Raw genomic sequence first — 13,625 nt, forward strand, 5'->3', positions numbered from 1 at the left:
GTAACAAGAACATACATTTACAACACTATTATGCTAGATACACATTTTACCTTCATATTATCTTGGCATTAGTAAATAGTTTCTTTCAAAATTGTAGCGGATATTGGCACATTTAAGGCTTATTCTTTTTAAAATTTATATCATTTTAAATAATTAATATTTATAATGTCAAAACTGAATCAGCAATATTACTAATTAAAATAACATAAATTTAACTTGATTTCTCATCTTGACTAGTGGTGTACAAGTATCTACTATAATTCTACGTATTTTGACTTAAAGACTAATTAATGTTTTGAAATGTTGTTTATGACTGTTATCAATCTGTGTTGTATGCTCAATCAATAAATACATCTGATAATCTCAGTTTGTTAATAAAGTGCTGAAACTTGAATTTAGAACATCCTGGATCTCACTGACTATTATAGTTTATTTGCATGCAAATATGTATTCGAGGTAAATATTTAAAGTATGTATTTATTAATTTGTAACATTTTTATGTATATCTGTTTACAATAGATGTCTTTGACACTGATAATAAAATCTTGTCGCATAAATACACAAAATTAATTTCGTAATAGTAGTTTAGTTTGTTTGAAAGTTGAAACTATGTTCATTACGTAAATTGTAGAACTTATTCAATAATCTGTTTTCAAATATGTATTTATGACTTGCTACTAAATATATATCTGCTGTACAAAATTAATCTTACAGTATGTTCAAAAAATATAAGTATGTTACATTTTGTTTTGTGGCAATACACTTCATTCAGTCTGTAGCTTCTGTGCAACACTGTAATTATTCTAGTGCACAATTTTGATTATTGTTACAAAGGTAAGTTCGGTAACAAATTAGTAGTGATACATTTGAAAGCATAGTTGAAAGAAAATTCATTTTGTTTTTTCTCAGAATGGAAACATTTGCAAGCACCTGAATAACATTCAGAGTTAATAAAAAATAATATGAAATAAGTATTAACACTGTTATTTTGTTGGAAGAACGGTTACATTCAGTGTGTATATAAAGAAGTATTCAGTGTAAATTTTGTAATTTTTGGTAAGGGTACAGAAACTTTGGTAATGGTGTTCCATTAAAACTTTCACTACTAACATTCACAGGAAGACAAAAAGTTTGCAAATTGAGCTACGAAATTGCTTAGAAAATATTTTCGAGTTTCAAGCTAGAGTAATTTTGATATGTTCAAAAATAATCTAATTTGGTTAACTGTTGCTCTTGTGAAAATACAATAGTTTCCGTACCAATGAAGTTGGATGACTGGAAGAATCTTAATAGAAAAAAGAAGACGAAATTGCTATTCAGTACCGTGTGCAACAACTACAGGTTGTAGATTGGATGTTGGATATCTCTTTATGGAACTACTTTCACCGCGCACAGAAAATTACAGAAAGAGAAAACTCATTTTGGAATCACTTATGTCAGAATATCACCACCGTTTGTCACCGGAGTTTCGTATCAAAATTGTGCACAGTGTCACATGAAAAGAGATACTTGCATCGTCACTCAAGTCTTACTTTCACACACTTTCGATCAAAACCTTCTCCTGCTGTGGAACCTCGATCTGGAACGGCTGTCGTCTTCCTGGGGCTTCACCGTTGGTTCTTCGATCTCGGCTTCTTCCGGGGCTTCCGTGGGTCTTCCGCGGCCCGGAAACCTTCTGGGATACCCGGAGCCGGGTCGTCGTTTCTCGAGAAAGCTCTCGACGCTCTTTTTGGACTCGGTCGGCTCGTTTGTGGATCTCGGAGGTGACGAGAAGCGGCGTCTGCTGGAGAAAGAGTTGCTGCCGCTTGTTGAAGGTCCTTCAGTAGGTTCGTGGTTGACGCGGGGCCGGCTGCGCCCCCTGAAAGAGTTCGTCTTGGCATTAGGGGTGACCTCGGTGGGTCCGTTGCCGTCGTGGTTGGGTGCAGAGGACGACACTTGGTTCTGTTGCTGCTGGCGACGTCTTTTCAGGGCCGCCAAAAGGTCGGCGTTGCTCCTGAAGGGCCTCAGGCCTCCGCGGACCAGCTTCTTGGGCGGTGGCTGGGTGGTGGTGGCGGCATCTTGCTCCTCGTGCTTACCCTCGTCGGCGTAATCCTCGTCCACGGGATCTTCCTCTTCGAAGACCGGGGCCGGCTCCTCGGGGGCCTTCTTCGGGAGGGGCTTCCTCGGAAGGGGCGCTCGTCGGTTCAGCAGGGGGTTCCGCCCGGGTGAAGACCTCGCCGGGGGCTGGGGGGCTGGCTCCTCTTCTACCTCTTCATCATACTCGTAGTCCTCCTGCTTGTTAGGCAGCGCCGTTGCAAGGATAGCCAAGGAGAGGAACACCAATCTGCAACAACAATAATAAATAAATGACAATATTACTTTGCATTCATGCTTTAGAAAATTATGAATGACTTAATTAAATTCTTTGGGTACGTCTGCATTCGTACACCCTACAAACTAAAATTATTTTTTATTGTAAATCTTTGTCTGAAGAAGACCTTGTTAGAGAGAGTGGAAGCGTTATATTTATAGTGCATTATTAAACAATAAGTTCTTCCTTGGCCAGCATTTTAGTGTGTTCGTAAACATGGTAACAAGGCTTTAATGGCGTTACGTTTCAAAGTATACGAGAAAATATCATCTTATCTAAAACCCTTACCTTAAAGTAAGGTTAGTAAAGAGCCCCTTGAGAATGGTTAAAGTGCAATGCTGTAAAGGGACACCACATTAAGACTCGCTCTTCTCAAAAAGCTAAAAATATTTGTTGAAACACTGTCTCTCCCAGCATGGATGATAAACAGTTGGTAACGTTCAAAGTTTGTCTGAAGAAAGGAAAATTACATTCCATAAAAATAAAAACAAATGAGTGTGAGTAACACATCGTGAGTTAGGCACATTCTAAAATATTTTCAAACTGTTATCGAATCTGTTTTTTATCTAACAGTTTACTGCACGTAGGGTTGCACAAGGCCATTGTTGAACTTCCTTCTCAATTCGTAAGCTGCTGATATAGTAAGCATGCATAGAGATATTCAATTTTAATTTGACGGAGAATTTCTTTACGTTTTAGGCATCCAGAGGACAAGAAACCAATGCTCTTGAGTGGTGTAAGTGTGTGGAAGAGGCGCTGTCTTTAAAATGACAAAAATAGCATTTTGAAGCTAATTTAAACAGCGTTGCAGTTTACGGGAGAATTGGAGAGATTTAGTCGCCAGAAATTTTGCTCAATTTTAGCAGCGCGGCGTAACTTTAGCAATTGTTTATGGAATGAATAATATTAAATGAAATAATTCATTTACATTTTATATAATATACAGATCAAAATAGAGAATAAAAATTTACAAATATGCATGTTTCTTAGTCCTAACTCGTATGTATTTATCCACGGCTGCTGCATCAGTCAACTGTACTGCAATATATGATGTCACTTCTTGCAGTCGACTTGAAGTTTTGTATGGCTTGGAGTCGAAATTTCGGGATTTTTGTTGTTAATGAAAAATACGGAAGAAATAGAATGTCTGTGCGGGAGCCAGGAGATAAAAAGAAAAATAGCTCTAATACGTGAGATCCCGGGAAATATGAGTACGTTGGTCACCCTATGTAACCTTGTGGTTGTTTTGTAAATGACCGTTGATAGCTCATGCATACTTTCAGTCCTCGGAACTCATTTTTGTCTGACTTTAAAGTTTTCGGTTTACTCCTCGTTGTTGATTAATTGATTTGGTGTTTTAAGTCCACTTTATGCACAGTAAGGCTAATTGGGACTGAACCTACAGTTTTTAAAGTGGGATTCGCACCACGATGTGCCTCCACCGGGTGTCGAATCAGGGACCCCTTGATTACAAGACGAGGGCGCTACCGCTGCGCCATTGGGGAGGCCCGACCCCTTGTCGTATAACTTGCAAGGTATAGCACAATACACCAGGCTTGATCAAGTGCCGTGTTTGTGCAAGAGCGCTCTCCTATGCATGCGTGTACTGCAGAGCAAGCAGAGTCGCTGTGGCGTTGTAAGGGTAGCAGAAAAGAGGGAGAGAAGGGGGGGCAGGAGGCATCGTCGGTTGCGTTCGTGCATTGGGAATCCTCTCATCTGATTCGCGAGTAACAGCGCACTGTGGCATTGCAATCATGGGAGAAGAAACAGGATGTGGTTCCGTGAAAATGTTGCTTACTGGCCTTGAGGTGCAGGTGGAGAGCTCATACTCCATGGAGAGCATGGGCTGGCTTCCACAAGTGCAAGCAAGTTGCTCTAGCCTGAAATATACAGTGTTTGCAGATGATATTTGCCTGAAAACGAAACTTTATAATATGAGGCGAGTTCTTGGATACTCTTGATAAATATACCATTGAAGCATGTTGACTTCAAGTTGCCTTTCCAAAACTAATGCCTGAGAACGCACAATATTTCCTCTTGAATTGCATCCTTTAATGTGTAGGAAAATCTGCACATTGTATTTCCAATGTGACATTCATGTATCCCTCACGTACAAGGTGCGGCAGAATTCATTAGACAGTTTGAAATTCCAAAACTATGTATTGTAATATAAACTGATGATCCAACACTTGTATTGCTGCAAGGTACATACAAAGGCATTTCATTTAGGGTTTACGATTTGAAAATAGTGTCAGGAAGATGAGCTCCATTGTTCAGCAAACATATCTCTGCACGCTGCATAACAGATTCCATCCATCTCCAGTGGAATGTTCTGAATTTCAGCTCTTACGGATTCCTTCAGCTCTTCGGTAGTGTGGGGTCGAATCACGTAGCCAACACCTTTTTGTTTTAAATATCCCCAAAAGAAAAAAATCGCATGGAGATAAGTCTGGCGAGCGTGAAGGCCATGTGCAGTAACCATTACGTGACATGATTCTCTCCGGAAACATTTCTCCATTGAGACAAGCGCTGTGTGCGCTGTGGCTCCATCTTGTTGGAACCATACTGAAGGCTTTGTGCTGCTTCACTAAATAACGAGTGAAACAGCGCGCTATCTATCGGCAGACGTGAATGGCGCTAATTTCAAACTGTCTAATGAATTCTGCCACACCTTGTATAGTTAGGTATAGAAGGACCGAGAATTTTTTTTTCTGGGAGGGCTCAAAATATACTGTAAGGATCTGAGAGGAAGTCAATGTCACATTTACGCGTGCAACCAAAATGTTGCAGGTCAACGAAGCTCTGGCGCCTAGGACTACGACCACTGTAACCATCTGTAGGGTTGTGTTTTCTCCATATATGTGCTGAGTACTCCTTTACAGCCATAGCTTTTAACGTAGGTAAGTGCTGACGAATTCAAAATGTTTATTTCAATCAATCAATGTCACATTAAAAATATAATATCCAGGAGCCGTATAAATGATACGCCACATATGATGCATACATACGCATCTAATCACATCACTTATGCTAACGCAGCATGCCAATTTTATATTTAAGTTTTTGCAGAAGCAACTCAATAAAAATGAAACTTGTTAAAATGCGCGTATGTAATTACGCCTATATGCTTGACAGAGATTAATTCACTCCATTACAGAGCTTCTGGCAAGAGGGACTGGGAAAGTTGTGACATATGGCAAGAGCAGCAAAGTTGACTAGAAGTGATAGATGAACATGACACAAGTAATTATACTGCCCCATGGCTACCAAGAGAACATGCAAGGGAATCAATGTTGTATGTTATTAAGGTCAACAATCAACCAGGACACCAAGAACACACAAGGAAGGCCAACAGCGTACCTACCAATTCCTCTGTCAATTGCCCACCTCAAGGAAGACAATAAATGAACATATACATAAAAAAAACTTACATCTATGCATGTATAGTTAGTTTCCTTCTGAAAACTGTCGAAACAGCAAACATTCTAAAACACTTTGCTGTTCCATATCGTTATTTTAACTTTAGCTTACCCGAGGTGGGTGGGTAGGGGGGGGCTGTCAGATCAACCAACTCTAGTTTTTCGATTTTTCAACCGTGAATACTTTTGTTCATAAAACCATAAACCACTTTGGATGAAAATTCACATGTTGTGCCTATCAGCTCCCTTCGAGATGTATGTTCTACCATGACACTTGGGCCTGTAACAGTATATACAATTGGTTGGTAAGGATGGTAATTATTGGAATTATTATAATTGCTAATAACTGCAGGCACATAAACAAGAAAAAGCATTCTTGCAACATTAATATGTTTTTTCTGATATTTAGTGAATGATAAAATATGTGTGTGACAATCGGTTCTTATTTTTATTAATGATTGTAATGTCTATAATTATGACAATTATTATATAATTGCACATATGTAAACAACAAAAATAACAAAATGTTTTTTTCTTGAATTTTAGAATTTTAGTGATAAAAAAAATTCTGGGTCAGTGAGGTTCCCCTCTCGGACAAGAAAGTTTCTCTTACGGGTTAATACAAGTATAGCGACAAGAATTTCGAAAATAATATAAAAATCTATTGATGCAACAACGAAACGAATTTTAAGTTTATTCGACTTGCCATTGGCAAATCCAGAATATTTCCGTGTGGGGGCAGAGTGTAGGAGGAGAGTACATAAAATTACATAAAATTATATTGTAAGAAATCATTCAACATGTATTGATTTATTACTAACATATACATGAATGATATTAGTGATTTGAAACATATTTCTCATGTTTAATGGAATCCAGGTTCACAAAGTAGGGTAGGGAGAAATAAAATAAACAAAAAAGAGAAACGAGAAATAATGAAACAAGAAGAAAGAGAGTTGAAAATGAAAAGAGAAAGTTTACAGAGAGAGAGAGAGAGAGGAGTGAGATAAATAAAAAACAAGATATATATATATATATATATATATATATATATATATATATATATATATATATATATATATATAGAGAGAGAGAGAGAGAGAGAGAGAGAGAGAGAGCGTTAGAGAAACTAAGAAAATAAAAGAGACAAGAGAGAGATAAATAAAAGAAACAAGAGAGATAGACAGAGAAAGAGCGTTAGAAAAACTAAGAAAATAAAAGAAACAAAAGAGATATAAATAAAAGAAACAGGGAGAGAGAGAGAGAGATAAAAGAGCAGAAAAGAAAGTAATAAATAGAAGAAACATGTGAGTATGAGAAATTAAAATATTTATAGAGAGAATGAGAGATATAAAGGAAACAGTAGATAGAGTGAGAGAAATAAAAGAGACAAGACAGAGAAAGAGTTAAGGAGATAACTAAAAGAAGGAAGATAGAAAAAGAAAATGATCAACAATGTAAGAAGAACAGTGCTAAGACGAACATGAAGGGTAAAACAACATAGTTTGTTAGGGTAAAAGGGTTGGGAACAAAAAGTAGAAGGGAAAAATGAATAAGTGTTTTTCCTTACTCCATGGAGTGATCAAGTGGGCTCCCCTTGACCCTCCCTTCGGTTTCTTAAACCAAGAAATGTTGAGAAAGCGAGAAAAAATATGAGATAAATAAAAGGAAATGCGGTAACCGTGCCGTAATGGGTGAATTGCTCTTCGTATCCCTCGTTAGCATTTATCTCTCGCTGCCTGCATTCTTGGCAGAACCTGTCCTGGGGTAAGGCCGATCGCAGCGTGTCAATTTGAGAAACAATAACAGGTGTGTTTGAGACAGGTTTCTGTCGGGCGCCATTGACAGCCCGCCTGCGGGCACCGGTGGAAGCAACGCCCAAAATGCTCACGCGAAAAATGGGACTCCCACCAATTTTCTAACGGGTTGCCTTGCCTAAGAAAAAACTGTACTCTGAAAGAATGCAAATAAGACTATGTGAAGCACGACGTCGAACTATGTTGTGTAACGAAAATAGATTTATTCGTTGCCCAAGAAGAATGACTAGCGGATTTTCCAATGGTGTTGCAGTTATTACTTTTCTGTGGTGATCAGGGGCGTCGGGAGGCGGGTTCACCACCCTACGTTCATTTCAAAGTAAAAAAAAGTCGAAGTGCCGTACGAGAAAGTTACAGTATACTTTTTTATCACTAAAATTCAACATGGCGTTTTGTTATTAAATCCCTGTTTCCCTTGCTTTTTATAAGTGCAATTACAAACATTATCATCAGTAATCAAAAATTATAACCAATTATTGCACGAGTGTCACACACATATTTAATGATTCACTGAAACTCAGAAAAAACCAGTATTTTTTCATGAATGCTTTTTGTTTATATAACTGCAGTTAATATTAATTATAATAATTACGAAAATTACCATCATTATTCATTACCAACCAATTGCACACAGTCACTGGCATGGATGTCTGAAATAACAGGTATCCAAAAGGTGGTGCCTGAGAGGTCCATGAAGTGAATTTTGCCCCCTATGTAGGGTAACTCTAGGGAACATTATAATTTTTTTTCATTTTTTTAAAAAAAAATCACAAAAATCTCAAACCTACACTCTGTCCTAGCTAACTGTGGAGTAAGTGAACCTAAATAAGTCTCTGCGCAAGTAGCGACGCGAGGAGACGGCTCCAGCAATGAACACGCGAGAGGGAACGGTGTTGTGTGAAGGAGGGGAAAGTGACTGAAGTTTACAGCCTTTCAGCAGCGTGTACAGCTTCGCTCTGGCCAATTGATTTCCCCAGCTTCTCTGACGCGGCCTTGCTCCACAGTTAGCTGGGACAGGGTATAGAGGTGGTGGGCCAAACAAAATTTTTGGCGACACCCATGGTGGTATCATAATTAGTTTATTTCTTTGTCATTAACAGTGGCGTAAACTAAAAATTTTAAGGTTTACCGCAACTGGCAACCGTAAATCGAATTATTCCAACGATGTACCCTCCTTGTAGTTTACCGTGTACAGTCAGCGGCAATAGAAATGGTACACTTAGTTCCTAAAATACTCACTTCGCTGCAAGGTGTTATGTGTGTTGGCTAACTGTACTGCGATAAGTGGACTTTAATAGCAAATTTTCAATGGTAATTTCTTCCAACGCCGTAAAGTTAGGCTACACACATAACACCTTGCACGAAAGAGAGTATTTCAAGATCTTAACCGTATTTCAGATGTTACCAGTGGCTGCTCGTGACTTTTCAAAGATACGTGCTACCGGTCATGGGTGCCCATCCCCCCCCCTCAAGGCCTATGACGCAGTCCCCCCCAAAAAGGTTAAACACCCCCTATATCCCCAATTATTTACTTTAGGTATTGTTTACAATATAGACATGTACATGAATATTGCATATTACTTTGTAATTGATTGAGATAACATTTTACATAAATGATAATAACTTCTGACGTTGCAAAGTTGTTGCAGTAAACTTATTGATAATTTCCTCATTTTGCACCACTTTTGTAATATTGGACTCACGGTGTTGAATTAAGGTAAGACATTAACCACTCATCAGCCATACACGAACATAGAATGTTTTTAATGATTCTTGTGACACTCATTGTGCATGCTCACTGCCATTGTTAGTGTACTGGGCCTTATTCTTAACAGTTTGTCTGCTTGACTAACCTTGGATTAATGCGAACAGCACATCCCCCTTCGAAACTGATTCTAAAGGCATAAGAGATGGTGTTTCACTTAAACCCTATGCTTTCTAGTTACGAGCGGAATAATCTATAAAATATTTTGTAATCACCGCTTTAAACTTTCATTTTAAAAGAAGAAAATGGTAATCGGAGATCATTCTAAGGATTGTTTGCATTTAACACTGTTTTTTTTTCGAGTTCCTTACTGCTTTCATCCGAAACTAAAAATTTTGAGATGGGATGTGGCCCCCATGAACTCCCCCACCCCAACCTCGTGCACGCAACTGCTTGGAACAAGAAAGCGCAACTGAGCCTTCACAATTACTGCTTTACATGCTACGCGCTTCGAACCGCACGAAAACAATCGTGTCTGAATCTGTAAAGCTATCCGTAAAGTTTCTTCTTATACTGAGATTGCAACACTTACGGAGCTGTGGATCTGTGTAGCACGCTAGCAGACAGTTTTTCCGAGCTGAGACCCAACCTCCCCCGCAAGAACCAAGTTGCAACCAATTTGGCGCGCCGCGAGGTGGCATAATCGTGCTATGAAGCCAATAGCCCCGTATTCGATTTAGATTAACAGCGTGCGGAAACAAATTTTTCAGCCTCTTGACGTGAGAAGTTTCATTTCACTTCAGTGTTTTTCTGAACTTCTTAAATATATGAAATTTGTCCCTTTCTTTTCATAATAGCAAATTGAGTAACCTGCTATAGCACGGCAACACGTATTCAGCTGCCGCCACTCGATGTTACACACAATCGTTCATTTGCTGGGACATCGTCAGTTAACGGAGTATTTTCGTCACCAGAATCATCTGTCAAATGAGGTGTACAATTTACAGGCGACATCAGAACCAGTTTCCGGCATTCTTTCATCTGCTTCTTCCAAGATACACTAGAGATAAAGTTGAAGTCCTGATTCGAACGCCACTTTACTTCAAAGAACGTTCCGAAATATCAGTTTCCCTCGGACAGCCATATTCCAAGTCCATGTTGATATGCACCCACTTAATGTATCAATTTCAGAGTTTAATATGTTAAATGCCTATGACGTCATAATTTGTTTAGTTCAATTTGGTAGTCTGTTACATTTGAGTGTGGGTTGCTAGGAGAGATATATTATAAATGTGGGGGGTTGATGTAAGTGATTTTGAAAAGTGAATATGTAATTTGTGTACTCGAAGAACAATTTTGATCTTAATACAGTTTTCTTTGTAACAAGAGGTTTAATTTCGAGTGCAAGTGTGGGATATTAACATCAAATGACATTTAAAGGTATTTTAGTGTGTGTGAGTTAGTAAATTTTACGTAAACATACCCGTACTTGTTTCCCACAACCTGAGGGCTTCATAGTAGACTGGTAAATCTCATCTTCACCGTAGTGGATTAATAGTAAGTAGGTCCGCTGAGTATTAACCGGGAACGTAACAATGTGGAGCCCAGGTATATCCTCCCCTCGAACCTTTCTCACCAATAGCGTCCGTTTTAGGAACTGACAATACTTGTCAAGTCTACTTGGAGTGAATGCAATGTTGCCAGTTCAGTTTATTTAGAGATTTCATGACGTGAGGTTCCGGTTAACTTTGCTAGGTTGTATTATTTTGTTGAGCTTTTTTTTATATATATATATATATACACACTGTGGAGACCTTAAGAGAGTGTAGCGTCGTCGCAGTTCGTGTTGGATGTCTAAACACTGCAGGTAAAAGTGACAACAGCGCTTTTTAGAAAAACAGGTGCTGGCTCGAAACCAGATACGAGTCCGGTCAGCTTCCTCTCGAGTTATGTCAAAGATACCGAATTGGCGTTCGAATCAGGACTTCAACAATACTTTAGGGTAATATGCCAGTGACTACTAGTAATCCTGAGACCAGAATGATCTGCACATGTACGAATCCATTCTCTTCATGCACAGACCTCTAATTACATACCGGAAACGATGCAACTTGATGACGCCAGCAATTAAATGTACTTTGAATCTTGCATTAAATGGTTAATATCGTATTTTCTAACCGATTACTTACTAGAAATATATTCAATTCACAATATATAAATTGATACTTCAATTCTACATACAAGTTGATACATTGATTCTGCTGTAAACTGTTATACTTTTTTTTATAAAATATTTATTGGATTTATTGGTTGTGGATAAAATCCATGCACCAGTTAACAATTTATCAATTGATATTATATACATGTACTCACATAATATTTACTCACAATTATTCCTTTCATAATAAATAGTTACCAAATTTCATTACACTTTTACAGAATTATATTCGACTTATTTAGATATTTTGTAAGAATATAGATTACCGAGAATGAAGGTGAAATCAGTAAACAAGGCAGTGTCAGTGCCGCTTGACGTCCACTCCTGTACAATTTCTGTGAAAATTGTTCTCTGTAAGTTTCATAAAGTTTGCAATGAAATATAATGTGGTTCGGAGTTGCAGTATATTCATTGCACAAACTTACTGGTGAAGTCACTAAATTCTTCTTGTAAAGATGAGCTTCGGCGATAGTGTGATTTAACCTGCAGCGCATTATAGTTGTGAGGGAACTCCGGGAGAGTTGAATCTATTTCAACCAACATTCCTTTGGAATTCTTTCTTGTATAGAATAGTACGCCTTACCACATTGAGTGCCAGTATTTGTCCACAAGCTTTGCCGGTCAGTAAATAGTATTTTTTAGTATGTGATTCCAAAACTACGGATGGAAACTTTATTGAAAACGGCCGTTGGATTGTTTGATTCCCTGCATATTTTGGCAAAGTATCTGCTACATTGTTCCCTTCTATTAAAAAATATCCAGGTGTCCAAATAAAGTTGATATCATATCCCAATCTCGTTAACTTCAGTGTGAGTATTCTTATGTTAACAATATACCATTCCGTATGACATGACCATGATGCAAACTGTAAAGAATTTAGCACAGAGACTGAATCGGTTGCAATTAAAACTGAATTTAACTTCTTCTTTTGTACATAAAGCAATGCCTGTCGTATTGCGAAAGCTTCTGCGTGTAAATGGACAGATACGATGGCATAGGAAAAATTTTGAATTCTGCAGAATTATCACAGTAAAATGCTGCTAATGTTTTTCCAGACGTTGATTTTGAAGCATCTGTATATTTGTGATATTCACATTGTAATTTTTACTGTATGTAGTCTTGATATATATTATTTGAAATTGTAGGGATTGCCTTCCTGAAATCTCTATTTGGGTAGGCAGGAAAATGAATCCTCATAGGGGATATCATATTAAAGTAGTCTGTCATGAAGCATGGTGCATTAGGTAAACGAATAATATTAGCCTGAAATTTATTAATGTCCTTATAAGCATAATACAGTATAGGTAATCTGGGTTTATATTTTGCTGTACGTCTGTTGAGCATCAAAGAGTCTAACAATTGAAGTTTTGTTATGATTGGAGATGTCGTGTTGGCAATTTTCTTAAGTAAACATTTGCTCGCAAGATATTTAACTCTAAGTTTGTATGGTGGATCTCCCACTTCTAAAGTTGTGAACATATACTTATACTTATAACATATACTGTTATACTAATCTGTGGTTATACTGCTATGATAGTTATCCGTTTCCCAAATTATAAAAGACAGGGCTAGACCTACTGCGTACATGAACGAATATCTGCCTTCAGATTTTAGCCAACAAATTTACTCATCTTGCCGCATCGTGTCGTGTGGCGTTGTAACTCGTCATGTCACGTGTAGCGTCGCGTTGTGTCGGATCCAAATACCTCTAGTTATTTCTAATCACTTCTACCTGACATGAATTTACATTTCAGGCTTTTTATTAGAACAAATTGTAAATATTACCTTCTTAGTTAAAACTAATTAATGAACTTAAAGCCTTTATTACAGTGCCTTCCAATTATCATGGTCTTTACTTGGATACTGATAATAATATTTATATTTTGTGATCACGGATGTTGCAGTGTAATGCGCGTTCCGCAAACAAGTACACGTTAGCACCAAAACTGTGGCAAATTAGTTGTGTCACGAAATGGAGAACACCCACCTAATTGCGACATGCGACAGAAATTGCAACCTTTGAAACAGGTTTCCTCTGAGTCTTTTATTAGCATTCCTTTTTCTGCAAAGTAAATGCTTGACACGTTCTTATTTATAGGCTAGCACTTGGACGACA

The 13,625-nt window shown here is 38.0% G+C and overlaps 1 protein-coding gene across 1 annotated transcript in view; it reads right to left on the reverse strand.

Annotated features, from left to right (window-relative positions):
* Positions 1-645: 645 nt before the first annotated feature.
* Positions 646-13,625, reverse strand: part of LOC146005381 (uncharacterized) — a 49,732-nt gene continuing 36,752 nt past the window's right edge. The window contains exon 2 of the mRNA XM_083144596.1: positions 646-2,323. Within this exon, the coding sequence (XP_083000722.1) occupies positions 1,549-2,323 (775 nt within the window). The 3' untranslated portion in view covers positions 646-1,548. The remainder of the gene's footprint in view (positions 2,324-13,625) is intronic.

Source organism: Lepisma saccharinum, chromosome 23, assembly GCF_977018435.1.
Source record: "Lepisma saccharinum chromosome 23, izLepSacc3.1, whole genome shotgun sequence".
In the NCBI taxonomy this organism is placed as follows: domain Eukaryota; kingdom Metazoa; phylum Arthropoda; class Insecta; order Zygentoma; family Lepismatidae; genus Lepisma; species Lepisma saccharinum.